At 47.5% G+C, this 16,815-nt stretch overlaps 1 protein-coding gene and 1 long non-coding RNA gene across 3 annotated transcripts; one reads left to right on the top strand and one right to left on the bottom strand.

The window, feature by feature from the left end:
- Positions 1-3,564: 3,564 nt before the first annotated feature.
- GLRX2 (glutaredoxin 2) lies at positions 3,565-12,394 on the top strand. 2 transcript variants are annotated; one of them, XM_036016062.1, is made up of 4 exons: positions 3,565-3,677; positions 9,149-9,212; positions 11,173-11,349; positions 12,181-12,394. In XM_036016062.1, exons 2-4 carry the CDS (start codon positions 9,150-9,152, stop codon positions 12,295-12,297), a joined length of 357 nt encoding a protein of 118 aa, XP_035871955.1. In that variant the 5' UTR covers positions 3,565-3,677; position 9,149; the 3' UTR covers positions 12,298-12,394. The 2 variants fall into 2 exon arrangements, with proteins under 2 accessions (XP_035871955.1, XP_028387035.1); XM_028531234.2 differs by lacking the exon at positions 3,565-3,677 and adding an exon at positions 3,960-4,135.
- Positions 9,012-15,169, bottom strand: LOC118498276. Its single transcript, XR_004900800.1, has 2 exons — positions 15,139-15,169; positions 9,012-9,242 (listed from the first exon to the last, which is right to left on the bottom strand). It is a non-coding gene; the product is annotated as an uncharacterized LOC118498276 (long non-coding RNA).
- Positions 15,170-16,815: the final 1,646 nt, after the last annotated feature.

Raw genomic sequence — 16,815 nt, 5'->3', positions numbered from 1 at the left:
AGTTGATGTGGGTGAGGTGATTACTAGAGAATCTTTATTTAGTTTCAAGGGAGTGACTACTTGGGCTTAATGGTTGGACTTTCAACAGCCCACTTCCCACCCCCAAACACCTCTCAGGAGGAGAGGGGGCTGGAGACTGAGTTCTTGCCATTGCTTTAATCAATCATGCCTATGAAAGGAGACTTTGATGAGAACTCTTGAACAGAAAGGAATGGGGCGGGGGGGGGGGGGGGGCAGGCAGCCGCTGGTCAGTGAAAACCACAGAGGGGTGTTCCCAGAGACAGTGTAGAGAAGCTCTATACCCAACCTCCCCCACCCTTGCCCATGCGTCTCTTCCAGGGGCTGTTCCTGGGTTATAGCCTTCGAATTAAAACTGTATTTGTAAGGACAGCACTTTCCTGGATTTTGTGAGTTTTTCCAGCAAATCATTGAACCTGAGGGAGGTCATAGTAACACCCAAATTTGTAGTTGGCCAGGCAGAACCCTAAGTAGCCAGGACACCCCATGTGGCTGGTGTCCACAGTGGAGGCAGACCTGTGGGACTGAGTCTTGAGCCTGCAGGGCATGTGCTCACTCCAGGTGGTGAGTGTCAGCGTTGAACCGAAGTGTAGAGCACCCAGTTGACGTCAGAGCGTTGGAAAATGCTCTATGTGGAAAAGCAACATTCCTTCTCAAGCATTTCTGTGGAAGAAGAATCTCTGCACTTGCAGAATGAGAAACTTCATAATGCCAAAAACTTACAATGCATTTCAGGAATGTGTTTAAACTAAGTGATTTTAATTACAGCTGCAGTATATTTGGGGAGGAAAAAAACACAAGAGGGAGACATTGTTCAGTTTAAATAAAGCCTAGGCACACATAAATTTGTTTTTACCTTTTCAAACAGGTGTTTGGTTTTTTTTGTTTGTTTGTTTGGTTTGTTTTTTTTTTAGAGAGAGAGGAAAAGGGAGAAAAAAGAGGGAGAGAAACATCACTGTGCAAAAGAAACATCAATGGGCAGTCTCTCGCACGTGCCTAACCAGAGATCTGACCTTCAACCCAGGCATGTGCCCTAACTGGGAATCGAACCAACAACCTTTCAGTTCGCAGGCTGGCACTCAACCCACTGAGCCACACAAGACAGGGCTCAAAATGGTATTGAACAGTGATGCCAGAGTAAAAACATGACTCATCTCTAAGAACCGTGAATTTCACACCATTCTCACAAAATTGGAGAAAAGATAAAGTGTTGTCTCTTATGGGCAGGAGCCTTGTTTGCAGACCGTGCCTACAGCGGAGACCGGCATGGGAGAGGATGAAGCTGTACAGTAAAACAAAAAGTGGACTATAGTGCAACGGGAGTGTCATACAAAATTCACAGAATTTTAACAAAATACACAAACCTCAATGAAACATCAGGCTTTCTATAGGCAGTTTTAGATTTATGGGCTAAAAAATGTGGTAGGCTGAAAAAATTGGTCCCCCCCCCCGCCCCGCAATAACACATTTCAGTCAAATCCCTGGACCCTGTGAGTGTCACTTTACTTGGAAAACTGAGTCTTGGCAGGTAGAAGTCAATTAGTTTGGGATCGTGAGGAGATCATCCTGGATTTTCCAGGTGGGTCCTAACTCTAACCAGCAAGTGTCCTCGTTGGGGACAAACAGGAGAAGGCCGTGTGAAGTGGAAGCAGAGACTAGAGAGACTCGGCCACAAGTCAAGAAAGCCAGGAACACCTGGAGGCACCAGAAGGTGGGAAAGGAAAGGAAGGGTCCTGGAGAGCAATGTCTGGAAAGAGCACCTCCCCGCCAGGTTTGTATTTACAGCACCCGGAACTGGGAGAGAATCCATTTCTGTTCTGTTAAGTTTGTGGTAATAGGTCAGAGCAGCCTTAGGAAACTAACACAGTAACTGACCCTTGAGGGCTCACAGTCAGTCTCTTCTTTGAAAAGTTTCTTTGGAGGAAAGATTTGTGATGCTTGCCAGGGGCCTAAGGTCCACAGGTTGGCTCCACCCTAGAGGACCTACCTTAAAGGCCCTTCCAAGTAAAAGATCTCATCATTTACTGACGTTAGCGGCGTCCAGCCCCAGGCAGGGCACACACCTGCTCAAAGAACACACGCCAGCTCTAATTGACAATTTAAAGAACAAAATACAAGTTTGGGAAAAAAAGGTAAAGATACGTCAATTCTTTTACTGTGTTGAGGTATGAAAAAATTATAGGATTCATGAGGCTGAATTTATCGACACCTTCTTGACCCACCGATACAGGGCGACCCCTGTTGTGTTCACACCACACACTCAGACGAGCAGCTAGCGTGGTTCTTAACGTGCTCTTGCAGACATCACAAACGTGACCAAAAATCATCCCTTCTGTACCTACCCAATCAATCGCAAAGAATCTGAAAATCATAATATGCTTAATCTGCATAAATTTTTGTCCAAAGTACTTTCATTGTGGGATTCCCTTTTTAAAAAATTTTGTCCAATAAATTCTGTACTTAAACATAAGCCATCTCTATTAAAATAATGACATGATTGTTTTTGCCTTGTAGTGGTTTTTATTTTGTAAAACAACTTGAGGCGAATAATGTAAAACTCTACTTCAAAACTAAAAGAACATGGTAAATTTCCTAACTAGCTTTCTTTTGGTAAAAAAAACAAACACTCACGACACTATAAATAACATATCTTAATTTTTAAAGTTGCCCTGGCTGGCGTAGCTCAGTGGATTGAGCGCGGGCTAGGAACCAAAGTGTCCCAGGTTCGATTCCCAGCCAGGGTACATTCCTGGGTTGCAGGCCATAACCCCCAGCAACCGCACATTGATGTTTCTCTCTCTCTCTCTCTCTATCTTCCTCCCTAAAAATGAATAAATAAAATCTTAAAAAAAATTTTAAAGTTAATTTTGGATTCATGAATAAGGATTTCACACCTTTTGGAGTATTTGTTTTTGTAACTAACTTGCACCCTTTTATGAAATCATGAAGCATAGCCCATTTGAAAAAGTAGAAAAAGAACTGTCAGAAACAGAAGTTCTAATTTGGTAACTTGGTAACATGAATCTTTAACTTAGCTAGTTGAGCATGAAGGATGGAAAAAAAGGTATGTATTACTTTAATGATTGTTCAAAATTTTAGGTATACCATTTGATCTTTGACCTTGAACTAGAGTTCAAAGTCCTCCGTAAATAAAAATAAAGGCCTAACCACTTCATTTTAGATAGCCACCCACAGAGGACTATTATTACCATGACTGTGTGCCCCATCTTGTCATCAGAAGCATCAGCCAAAGCCACTGCAACACACTTCTGAGCTCTTTTAAGTTTTATTTTCTAATTTCACTTTTATTTTGAATTCTTTGGAATGAACATTCTACATTGGATTACTTTTTTCTTTTAATTGTGAATGTAAAATCCGACATTCCCAAGACTGACAGGGACTTTCGATCAATGGCCTTATTTTAAGATGGATATATTTCAACATCTAGACCTGCCCAACAGGAAGTTGTGACGACAGTGTCATGCATAGGTAAACATCCGAGGCCTCTTTGGGACAGTCATTATTCTTCTTCTCTGCTTGGCCAGAACGTTGGCCACAATCCCACGCACTGTCCACAGTGCCTTCGAGCCTTTACGAGGAGGATCCCCAAGCCTGAAAGAAACAGGTGTGGGGCTTGCACAAGACCTGGCGACTAACAGGTGAGACCCTGGGGGACCATCAGGCGGCTGCACGCACGTGGGAGGGACTCGGCCGGACTCCGCGCTCCTGGACGTCCACACGCCGACCACCGAAGAGGGGAGAGCCTAGCAGCACCCAAGCCTGCATTCCACACTTTTCCTGGCGCCGGCAGCCGGGAGAAGCAGGACCGGGATGCGGAGGCGGGGCCTGGCGGCGGGGGCGCGGCCCGGGACTTAGGGGGTGGGGCCTTGCGAGCAGGGGTTGGTCGGGCGTGCGGGGAACGTTTGCGTGGCGTGCGGGGGCGGGGCCTGCCAGCCGAGGCCGACTCTCCCGGGCCGCGGCTGCGGTGTGTCCTCCGTCTGTCGCGGCTCTGGCCCCGCATTCGGACTATGGTCTGGAGCAGCGCGTCGCTGGTGTGGACGCGGCTCGCCCGAAGTGGGAGCGGTTTGGCGGGCCGGCTGGGCGGGGCGGCCTCGAGGTACTGGACCCGGCGGACGGGCCGGCTGGGCGGGCTCAGCGGGGCGAGGGTCTCGCACCTCTTTCTCCCGGGGCCACGTGGACCCGGCGACCTACCCAGCCCGGCTCCGAAGGGGTGCGGAGGTTGGTGCCCCAAGCGGCTGAACGAGCCTCAAAATACGTGTGTTGTGTCCGCTTGGACACCAGCCCACCGCCCTGGCCACCACTGTTGCCAGATAAAATACAAGATGCCCTAATAATTTGGGATTTCGGATATCCAGCGAATAATTCAGTCTAAGTATATCCCAAATACTGCACGGGACATCCTCTTACTGAACAGTTATTTGCTGTGTATTTGAAATTGTAGTTGTGCGTTGTGCATTTTTATTTGCTAACGGTGCAGGAAGTGGAGGGGGCGCTTCCGGCCAAGTGGCCACGGCTTTGAGCATAGGAGGCACTGTGGCACTGACATTGAGGTGCTACTGGCTGCACCGTGCACAGTGCTTTCCCCGCACTGAGGTGCTCCGCAAACCCGTCGGCTGCCTGGCCGGCATGGGAGACCTGCCCCCTGGGCTGATGTTGGCCCGCCCCACGGTCCTGGCTGCCCCGCCCCACATCCCGGCTGCCCTGCCAGCTCGCTCCTCTGTGCGGCCACTGCCTCTCTCCCTCTGCGTGGGACCTCTTTCTACCCACTTGCTCTGGTAGCTTTTACCAGTTTTGCAAGACTCTGGGAACTCTTGAACTTTCTATGCCAAGCTAGAAAGATGCTGATCACTCGACATGACTGTGACTGGCTGACCTTTGAGGCCCCCAAAGATGTGTTTTTCCAGTTATATGTATTGCTAGGGCATTTAGCAGTTTGCCTACTTAGCAATAGTAGGCGACCCCCGAATGTGGCATGACTAGAGGGTGCGTCATTAGTGTGGAAGGGAAACATTTATTGTGCACTTCTTATGCCCCTTTCCATACTAGGTGACAACTTTTGCCTGCTCAGCTAGAATTAAGGAGCAAGGTGTCTTCCAGAAACACTCTTACACTTGGCAGGGAAGGGCATGACATTTCCGAATGCACCTCCCACATGCTTTCACTGCCCCAGAAAACCTCTGAGGAAAGAAGTGCTTCAATCGTGAATGTTGTAGCAGATGGTTTTAGGTATACCAAGTAAATGCTAGACTTTAGATGAAAAGGACTTTCTTACTTAGTTGATGAACCTTACGTCCAGGCTAGCATTTAACCTCCTTACTTTTCAGGTTTAAGCTCCAGGAATTTGCCTGCTTTTTTCTTAAAACTACACCTCTGCTAAGTTGGCCGTAGTCTCCCTAACTTGATTCTCCTTGCCCCTCTTTGAGATAAGCACACAGGCCCTTTTTGTCTTAAAGGTCTCCTTGCTAAACTATTGAGAAGCAAGAAACATAGATTGTAAACATTGGGGAGTTTTAATGTTACAGTGTTCCCTTGGAGTGTTTTCTGTTTTTAACTCTTTATTATTACTTAAGGTGGCGTTTTTATAGCTTCCTTATTCTATGTGTATAGGCATGGCTACATAGATGCTCATTATCCAAGCATAATAAAAAGCCATTTAAAGTGGATTCTTGAAGCAGTACTAAAGTTTCATGCTATACAGTTAAAAAAAAAAGATGGGTACCTTTTAGAAGAGAACACTAAACATTATAAAAAGTAGCTTACTTTTACAACATTTAAACTTTCAGTGTACTCATAATGAATGAATGAAGTATTTGGAGGGAGAAATTTTTCTATCAGAACGTGAGTTTTGCAACATAATGATAAGAATAATTCCTGAACTAATTGAAGGTTTAATTAATTATTTCACTCTCTTAATCCCTACATATTCAAGTGATTCTTTTTTGAAGCCTCCAATAGCTTATATCCTTTCTAAAGATTTGTAATTTCACTGTGCAATTAGTTTGCCTCATGATGTTTAATATTTTTCAAACCATGCTGTAGGGCCTGGCTGATGAAGAAAGAGTAAGCGGCTCTGGGAAGGTAGTTTTGTTGGTTAGAGCATCATCCCCATATGCTAAGGTTGTGGGTTCAATCCCCAAGAATCAACCAATGAATGCATAAATAAGTGGAAAAATAAATCAGTGTCTCTGCCTCCCACCCCCGCAACCCTAAAAGTAATGAATACAATTTAAAGAGAAAGAAAAGAAAGGAAGTAGGTAGGGAAAGGTTCTGGGGATAGGCCAAGAGATTTGGTGATATTAAACAATTTTTAGTGAACATTTTCCTGTTAGAATGAACACCTCATGTTAAGATTTTCCAACAGCTGGCTTTCAGATGATAAATATGAAGATAATGAGAATCCCTATAATCAGGAAATAATGATAATATCAAACATTATTGAACATTTACTGTGTTCAAGGCACTGTTCTGCTTTCTTTTTTAAATATGTTTTATTGATTATGCTATTACAGCTGTCCCATTTCCCCCCCTTTATTCCCCTCCACCTTGTACACCCTCATCCCACCCGCATTCTCCCCTTTTGTTCATGTCCATGGGTTGTGCATATAAGTTCTTTGGCTTCTACATTTCCTATACTATTCTTAACCTCTCCCTATTTTCTACCATTTATGCTACTTATTCTCTGTACCTTTCCCCCCCCTCTCCCTCTCTCTCTCCTCCACTGATAACCCTCCATGTGATCTACATTTCTGTAATTCTGTTCCTGTTTTAGTTGTTTGCTAGTTTGTTTTTGTCTTTAGGTTCGGTTAATAGCTGTGAGTTTGTTGTCATTTTACTGTTCACATTTTTTATCTTCTTTTTCTTAGATAAGCCCCTTTAACATTTCATATAATAATGTCTGGGTGATGATGGACTCCTTTAACTTGACCTTATCTGGGAAGCACTTTATCTGCCCTTCCATTCTAAATGATAGCTTTGCTGGATAGAGTAATCTTGGGTGCAGGTCCTTGCCTTTCATGACTTCGAAACTTCTTTCCAGCCCCTTCTTGCCTCCAAGGGTTCTTTTGAGAAACCAGCTGATAGTCTAATGGGAACTCCTTTGTAGGTAACTGTCTCCTTTTCTCTTGTTTTTAAGATTCTCTCCTTATCTTTCATCTTGGCTAATTATGATGTGCCTTGGTGTGTTCCTCCTTGGGTCCAACTTCTTTGGGACTCTCTGAGCTTCCCTGAAAGTCTATTTCCTTTGCCAGATTAGGGATTGTTCTCCTTCATTATTTTTTCAAATAAATTTTCCATTTCTTGCTCTTCTTCTCCTTCTGGCACCCCTATGATTTGGATGTTGGAACGTTTAAAGATGTTCTGGAGGATCCTAAGTTTCCCCTCATTTTTTTGAATTCTTGTTTCTTCATTCTGTTCTGGTTGAGTGTTTCTTTCTTATGGTCCGTTCAAACCGTTGATTCGAGTACTGGTTTCCTTCCCATCACTGTTGGTTCCCTGTACATTTTCCTTTATTTTGCTTTTCATAGCCTTCATTTTTTTCCTCTAATTTGCGACCATATTCAACCAATTCTGTAAACATCGTGATTACCAGTGTTTTGAACTGTGCATCTGATAGGTTGGCTATCTCGTCATTTAGTTGTATTTTTTATGGAGCTTTGATTTGTTCTGTCATTTGGGCCTTTTTTTTTGTCTCCGCATGCATGTTATGTAGTAAGCGATGGAGCCTTAGGTGTTCACCAGGCTGGGGTAACCCACACCGCTCTGTTGTGACCCTGTACGTAGGGGAGAGGTCCGAGAGGGAACAGTGCCGCTTGCCTGACTCTTGGCTGCTTTCAGTCACTTGCCCCGCCACCCACAATCAAACTGGGTCCTTCAGGTGCGGATTCCTGGGTGAGTGGGTTTGTGTACGTTCTAGAACCCTGTGGGTCTCTCCAATGAACCCTCCTGTGAGGCTGAGAGTTTCTCTCACTGCCGCAGTCCCCACAGGTGTTTTCAGCCAGAGACGTTTGTTTATTCCCCTGCACTGGAACCCTGGGTTGCGAGGTCCGTCTGGCTCCCAGCTGTTCCTCCGCTCTGCCAGCTGCCCATCTCTGCCACTCCTACTGGTGTGGATGAATGTGTCTTCTTTAACTCCTTGGTTGTCAGACTTCCATACAGTTCGATTTTCTGTTGGTTCTTGTTTTTTTGTTTTTAAATTTGTTGTCCTCCTACACACAACCAAAAAGGCAAAGAAGGCACAGTGTGTCTACCTACGCCTCCATCTTGGCCACAAGTCCTGTTCTGCTTTCTGTATAACAGTTCGTTTAATTTTCACAAAACCCTTTGAGGTGGGAATGAACACTCTTCCCAGTTTACAGTTGGGAACTTGAGGCTATGGATTCCTGTGGTTGATGTACCTTAATTTCCTCATTTTTTCACTTTTAAAAGCATATTTTTTTAAATTAAATTTATTGTGGTAACATTAATATCATATTTCATGTGTAAAACATTTAATTCAATATCTGTAAAATTTTTGAGTCTTTATAAGTTTCACTGTTTCACAGTGTTCATGGAGCTTTGGCATGTTTTAATAAGCACATTTTAACATTTTATTTATTTTTATAGAGAGGAAAATAGAGGGAGAAACAGAGAGAGAGAAACAGATGAACAAGAGAAACATCAATTGGTTGTTTCTCATACACACCCCAACTGGGGACCTGGCCCAAAACCCAGGCATGTGCCCTGACAGGAACTGAACCAGTGAACCCTTTGTTTTGTGTGATGATGAACTAAGCCACACCTGTCAGGGTGGAAACTATGTATTTTTTAACCAGTAGTCAGGTCAGGGTCGAATCATTAGGGCAGTCTTGTTCAAATTTGGTGACAGACTTTAACACAGTAAATGTAGTTTTATTAGATAATTAAGAGCATGAAGAGGCTAGAGAAGCACAGAGGTCTTTTTGGTTTTAGTAAACAAACATATTATGTACTGATAGTAAGTAAAACCTATTTTTTTATTATTTTCCTAAGTTCGGATATATACTTGCATACTAGGTTTTCTTCAAATGCATGTCATCTGATATATTGTCTTTACTGTTTAATAAACGGTGCTACCTCCAACAATTCCTTTCAGGATGGGGAGCAGCATGTCATCATCCTTGGATAAGCCAGCAGCTACTCCCGTGAGCCAGATCCAAGTGAGTGATGTGAAGATGGGAAGCACTGTCCTGTGTGGAAAAAGGATTGTGTCTTACACGTTGAATATGCTTATTCAGTATCCAGACTTGACAAAGTTCAGTAACTGAATACATATATTAAAATCTGCTGTCAAAATAATCTGTGTAACAAAAAAGTTCTACATCACTTGCTAGTCAAAATTGATGAGACTTACTCTTAGTGGAGACTTCAGTCCATGCCAACATGGATCCAATGAGGTTGGTGGCTCCCTTCTGCCATACCCACCTCTGGTCAAGCTGCCCTTCGCCGGGGACACTGGGATTTTGGCCTGGGAAGCTGTAATTACCCTGTTAACAGACATCTCAGATATATGGTACACTGGTGTGTTCAGCTATTTTCTTGTTTTTCTTCCTGTCATTTTTTTTAAACTGCAAAGTCCAATTAATCCTGCCTTAGAAATTTTCTCTGGTTTGCATGTTTTTCTTTGCTTGCGGTCTACAAGACAGTCATGTTTTTCTTTGTTTCTCACCACCAACCACTACCACACACATATTTCTGTCTTTGATTTATTTGGCTAAAACAGTTTTCACTCACAGCTGTGGATGTAACAGCAATGCCAGGAATCTCTGGTGAGGGAAGTCCCTCTTGTAAAATAAGAATACAAGATCTTGAAGCAAGGAGGGAGTTGGGGATAGGTGAAAAGGAGAGTTCCAGAAGTTCTGGCTCAGTCGTGTTTCAGCTCTCTCTGGGGTCTCTCCCTCTGTGTTTGTACTCCACTCCAGCACCCAGAGTGCCCACACCCCTCTCAGGGACGGTCTCCATGTGCCTGTCTCCTGAGGCTTTGGCGTTGGGACAAGTTGGATCAAATCCTAATATTGTGAATGTCTCAACCTCGGTTTCCTCATCTATAAAATGAGTCATTAATGCACCTCTGGTCTGGCTGGCTCTCCCTGAGAAAGACTTCTATACTAAATACTATGAGTAAGCAGAGGAGAAAGCATAAAAGTAGACTAACGTGCAGACAGCTGGACAGGGACTCGGAACTTGTCCGACACCCGAGAGTGGGTGTAACTTGTGAGTCACTTGGCCTGGAGACTCTGCTTTCTGATATTGGGCCTTGATCTTGAAGGTGCTGCTATGACCCACGTAAGAATAACCTAGACACATGCCTGGGTCTTTGCCTATCCATCCAGAATCTCTAGAAGAACCTGGACCTTCATATATTTAGAAGCAAGAAACAAAACATTTTCATAGGCCATACAGGTCCCTCTCAAAGTCTTGTGGTTTGTGTGACAAAGGCCTGGACAGTATTTTCCAAACCAGGCTGATATCATCTGGGAAGGTTTTTAAAAAATACAGTATCTGACATCTGCCTCTGACCCACTGAATTAGCATTTCTGGAAGTAGCTTTTCCAGGAACAGTATAAGAATACCTTACCACTCCAGCAATATTTTTCTTTACTACGAAGACACAGGAAAGAGTGGAAGTTGAGAGGGGTTGGCCGTTATTTCTGCCTGATCAGGGAAAATTGTATGTTTACAGAGAAATCATCCATCAGCCCTCACCACTGAAGGTTGAGGAAGGTGAGACATGCACTCCTAAACACATGCTGAGTATTTGAAAAGCAGAATAACAGAGGTTCAGTGCTTGGGCTGCGGAACCAGCCTCGCCCAGCTTCAAATCCCAGCTCTGCTGCTCAGTAGCTGAGGACAGTAAGCTATTTACCTTCTGTGGCTCACTTACTTACTTCTCCATACCAACACTCTCCACCTGTTGACACCCCCTTTTCCTAATAGACTTGCTGTGAAATGAATACCTTTACCTTCAAGCTACAGAGGAGAAAACAGATGATGGAGACTTAGTATAGCCCTAAATGAATTGTGAGACACCAGAATTCATACCCTTTCCACTGTATCATTATTTTTTTCCAAAAGGTAATATCTGGCATTAAAGTTATTTTTTTGTTTGTTTTACTTCAGGAAACAATTTCTGACAATTGTGTGGTGATTTTCTCAAAAACATCTTGTTCTTACTGTACAATGGCAAAAAAGCTTTTCCAAGACATGAATGTTAACTACAAAGTGGTGGAACTGGACATGCTTGAGTATGGAAACCAGTTTCAAGACGCGCTTTACAAAATGACTGGAGAAAGAACCGTGAGTCTGTTCTTTGTGGGGTTTTCCCATCAAGCAGGTAGGGACCTGGGCAGGGGTCACCCTGGTGTTAGGAAACAAGGTTCAGACATTCTCTGAGAATCTTACATTGATAAAGAAATGGCAGAGCTAGCAACCAGGTTCATAGACTAAAATCAGCAGAGTTATTTTTATTATTGCCGTGTGTCTGTTTGTTTGACTGGACTGGCACAGTGTGGGGAGTCATGGGTGCTTGTCTGTGAATCTTCAAAGTCCTCTTGGGGCTTCCTCCCTCCCTTGGACAGCACAGACCAGGGTTCTGTCTTCGGTGGCTATTCCAGTAGTTGTACTTTCATGCTCCACGTGCTTAGATTCTTGAAATGTGTGGATTTTTCCATAATACGCATTATCAGGAAATTACACAGTGCTGCCATTTTCCTTCTCATGCGCTTGGAAGAAATGTATAGGGTACTCTTCCCCTTTAGTAAACAACTGTAAGAAACTTAAACATTATTAATAATTAGGTAAATAACTGTGTTATTTTTACCTTTTATAGAGCACAGTGGTCAGGAAGGGCTTGGAGAGTCAGACTGTCCCAGATTTAAACCCCAGCTCTGTCATTTACCATGATAGTGATCTTGGACAAATACCTGCGTCTCACATCCCTCCAAAATAAGGCTAAAAATTGTCCCTAGCCCAGGGGTGGAAAGACTGAAGTCAGTGATTCGGGAAAGAGCTTACCCAGTGGGGCGCCTGGACCATAACGGAACCAAGATTGTGAGCACCTGTCATCCTTGTGTGGCATGGCCCTCTACTGCTGACACAGGGTGACACCTGATCTCGTTTATCCAACAGGTACCAAGAATATTTGTCAATGGAACTTTTATCGGAGGTGCCACCGACACCCATAAGCTTCACCAAGAGGGGAAGTTGCTTCCACTGGTTCATCAGTGCTATTTAAGAAAAAAGTAAAAGAATTTCAGTGATGGTGTTTGAGGATGTTTATATATATGAATTATCATCATGAAAAAGTTGTAAAAATAATGAATAAATCACTGTGGAAACTTCATCTTCCTCCTTGCCACTTTTTGAGCTAAAGAGATGATATTTAAAACTGAAGGAATGGAGTATCAAAAGACAAGGAAAGACGTCTTTTATTAGGAATTTATATGTGAATTTTATGAATTTGGGACTCTTTATTATGTATACTGTTCAACATTTGAGTGGTGAGGACTGATGTGAGATTTCTCTTTCAAACCTAAGGCTCTCACACGATGCAGCTGTGAACCCAGCAGGGCCGCAGCCTTGCCCTACATCAGGACGAGGCTTCACTGCCCTTCTGCAGTCAGAGAAGTGATACTAAATGGGTAGGGTGGAACGAAACTTACTTCTGAGAAACCAGATTATTCATTTCATAACTTCGTCATTCCAAAGAACAGAGCGTGTCTATGGGCTGTGTGAAAAAGGGGACAACAGGCCCCAAATGGAGTCATACGTGCTAGGCTGGCGTCACCAAACCGAGAAACCGAGACCTGACCCCTAACTTAACCGCAGCTCTGCCCCGTCCCCCGCCCCCCTGCCGGGAAGGACAAGGTAACCAGCCAGCCCAAAATCTCCGGGTCAGCATGGGTGAAGGAGCCCAGTCAACAGACCCCAGCCTTCGCCCCCCCCCCCCCAAGACTCTGCTGTGCATTCCTTCTCCCATGCCCTCTGCCTAGGACAAGTGCTTTTCATTTAGTACAGCTCCTCAGCAGAAGGTGAGGAGGAGGATATGGCAGCCTTGTGTGAGGATGCACTGTTGCAACAGTTCAGAAATGTACCCGAGTTAATATTAAGTGCCTGAGGGGCATTTTCCTAGATGACTCTAGAGGCGGAGAGGCAGGCTACTAGATGCTGGGGAGAGAACACCTCCTCAGGGAGGAAAAGGGCCTTTGAGAGAAGCGGTGTGCCTTTCAGCTCTGTGGTCGGCGTGGACCCAGGAACCCTGGGATGGTCCTGCACGAGACAGATGGTGGCTCTTGGGGCCTCCTGCGTGGGTTTATTAAACTGCCACTCGCAGACCTTGATAAAGAATTTGGATTATTTCATTCTCACGTGGTAAGTTACAAAGAACACAGGAATGGAACTAAAGGGAACCGAAGTTTGCCACCTGAAGCTGCTTTTAAGATACTGATTTTAAGCTGTTTATTAAGGAAATAAAAAAGACTCAGAACTTTTGACTTTCCCCTTTCCTGCCCAAGAGGTCCGGAGAAACCTGCTTTGGGGAGATCTTAGGATGTCGCCTTAGCCTGGGGCAGTGTGGTGGGAGGGCTTCAGGCTCCTACCTGCCAGCTGGCGACCCCGCCATGGCACCCCCCTGTTCCCCACCGTTCCAGGCTCCGAGCAAGGGGTCTCCTCTGTGCTCTGCTCTTCCTCAGCTCCCTGTGACGTCGCTGGTTCTCACCTCTGAAATCCAGCAAGCTCTCCCCTTTGCCCAAAATGACCTGCCCAGTCCTGCCTCGCTGTCTGTGCAATTTTCCTGCCTAGTGAGTGTGTTAAACTTTGACATTTTTCCAAGTTAGTGTCTCTGTTAATTTGAGAATTAACTCAGCCAAGAGAACTTAGAAGGTGGCAGGAAAAGTGTATTCTTTTAGCGCCCACAGAACCGAGAGTGCAGCGTTCGCTATTCTGCATGGTGTCGTGAGAAACGGTGTGTGCGTGCCATGCTGCTGTCCCTCTGTCACTGGGCAGAGGATGCCTGTGACCTCGTGTGATACTGTGGTTCATCGTCAGAAATACAAATCCGGGGAGCGCGCGGGCGCTCGGGGCCCTTTCCGCAGGCGCCGCCCGGTGCACCCCTCCGGTCTGGCTGCTCCGGGGTGTATCTTTACAAGGAGCTGGAGATCAAGTTTCCGGGTCCTGTGCGCGGCGTGACAAATTAATGGCCAGATTAATGAACCCCGAGGAGGCGGTCACTGGAGTCAGCCAGGTGCCTGGGGTGGCGGGAGCGGTGGCAGCCCCAGCCCGGGACCAGACAGGAGTTCTGCTGGAACTGGTGGCACGGGCCGGTCCAGAGCCAGGGGCGAGAGCGGGGTTCAGACCGGGCGCCGCAGCGGAGCCCTGAGTGCAGAGACCCTCCGTGGGATCAAGACCCGGGTGCCGCCCACGACGTGCACCTCGTGGGGCCAGCAGGTGGGCGGCAAGCTCGGGGCCGCAGCGGAACCCGGGCTCTCGAACCCCATCCGTTCTGGAAGGCCGTGGGAGGAGACGCGTGTTTGACAGACAGCCGCGCCGCACGGAGGGCTGGCCGAACCCGGGCTGACCACGCCGCCGGGGGCTCGCAAGGGTCGTGGGGCCGGAGCCGAAGCTCTGTCGGACAAGCGAGCCGTGGTTTCTCCAAACGGCTCGGTGGAGAGCCGGCCGTTCGGGATGGGCCGCGTCCGAGAACCGACGTTTGACCAGGTTCATTTCTGGCCGTCCACGGCGGGTAATGCCATCTCGGTTCCCGAGGAAGGGAGGCAGGTCACCGCCCGGGCCGGCAGACGCAGGCACGCGGCGGGCGCCGACGCCGCAGCCACAGGCGCTCGCACGCGCACACAGCGTCCGCCCACGCTGCCTCGCTGCGGCCCCGCCCGCCACGCCACCCCCGAGGCCACGCCCCCGAGAACCCGCAGCGCGCGGGCAAACCCAGCCCTCGCTCCGCCTCGCCCTGCCCGCACGTACGCACGTCCCGTGACAGCGTCTCAGTCCCACACAAGGCACAGCGAGGGGCCAGCAATGCTAACGTGACGATTAAAACAAAGCAATAACAGTTGCGTGAGGTCCTGCACTCACCGTTTCACACAATAGCACTTTCCGTGTCCTCTGGCGCAACGGGACCAGCGTCCCTGCTCCTGTTCTGGGCGGCCACCACCGACCAAAACACAGGCGACAACCACGTGACTAACTGGCGGGAAACGTCCCCTGCGCCGCGCACGGAGGCCGGAGGGCCCAGCCAGACAACGCGAGATTTCGCGAGATTTCACGCGCTACCCCGAACAGCGTGGGGTGCACGCGGATTCTCGCGGAGGGAACGTCCTCGGGTGCCTGCCGGTGCGGCGCGGCCTGTGGAGCTGCTGCGCGGTCCTGTGGCGCGGCCTGCCCGGTCTCGGTGACCGACTTTAGGGGCGGCCGCCGTCTCGTCCCCCCACGCCTCGGCTCCCAGTTTCCGTAGACGGGGAGGTGTCCATCACGAACACCGACCCCTCACAGTTCCGGAGGCGGAAGCCCGAGACCGAGGGGCCGGCCGGTCGGGTTCCCGGCGCGGCCCGCTTCCCGCTCTGCGGGAGGATGCGGCTTCCGGGGCGGCGCGCGGGCGGGCGCGCGGGCCTCGTACGACGGCGCCGGTCCCTCGTGGCGCCGAGGGCTTCACATGCCCGCGTGCTGCGGGTGGGGCTTCCACAGACAGGCGCGGGCAGGCCCGCCCGGCCGCCACAGCTGCCCTGCGGCCCCATGGAGGCGCGGGGTCGGAGGAAAGCACTGGGTGCGCGGGGTTGCGGCAGCTCGGCCCCCTTTCCCGGAGCCCTGGGCTGGGAAGAGAGTGGCGACCGGCCGAAGTGTTACCTTCTTTTTTCGGTCCTCTAGTTTTTAACGTTAAGATCTGAAAGACAAACTACTGGAGTCCATTAATGTATATTGTTAAATGGCCCGTTTTTCTTGTTTTATCACTGATCAGCTTACGCTCACGTTGCCAGACCTCTCACTGGGAAGCTGGAAAGTCGAGGGGGGGAAGTGTCTTTTGTTCACATGGATCTGGATTTTACTGTGTTCTAACTAGTATACAGTATTAAAAAATGCCATAGGCAATACTTTTAAAGTCAAGGTTTAGTATTCAGAAAAACGACTTTTAAGTCGTTTTCTTCATCTATGAAGAAATGTCTAGCTTGTGGTCCTCCTCTTCTCCACGCGGCTGTTGACTGCCGTATTTAACTAGAGAACTCGAAAACCACCTAAATCTGCTGTTTCGGTGAGTGTATTATGACGTAACTTCCATCTTTAGAACTTTTTAGGGACATTTCATGGAAATGCAGGTAAGAGATTTCTGTAAATTGGCCCTGAAACATTTTATTTGCAGTTGACTTTTGTTAATTACCTTTCCCAAAGGAAACTCCGGGTGGATGTTTTTCACACACACACACACACACACACACACACACACACAATCCACACGGAACTGGTCGGCGTGGCAGCGGCGGACGCAGCTCTCCTTGGCTCGGGACACCGGCCGGCGCCAGGCCCGCAGCCCCGCAGCCGGGCTCTCCCGCGGGGGACCTGGCCTGCAGTGTCGCCAGGCTGCTCCGAGGCTGGCTTTTGCTGAGACTCCCTCACCCCGAGTTAAGGCGGCAGATGTTCACTGAGTTATCTTGGAGGAACCTCCCTGAAGTCTGGGCTAAAGCTCCCGAGGACGGAGTGTAGCCAGTTGAAAAACTTGTTCTCTCGCGTCTGCAACATTCTTTTCCTTGTTATCTGTAA

The sequence above is a fragment of the Phyllostomus discolor genome, chromosome 15 (assembly GCF_004126475.2).
Source record: "Phyllostomus discolor isolate MPI-MPIP mPhyDis1 chromosome 15, mPhyDis1.pri.v3, whole genome shotgun sequence".
Classification (NCBI taxonomy): Eukaryota; Metazoa; Chordata; class Mammalia; order Chiroptera; family Phyllostomidae; genus Phyllostomus; species Phyllostomus discolor.
The sequence above is the reverse complement of the archived record's forward strand: the minus strand, read 5'-3'. Positions and strand labels throughout refer to the sequence as shown.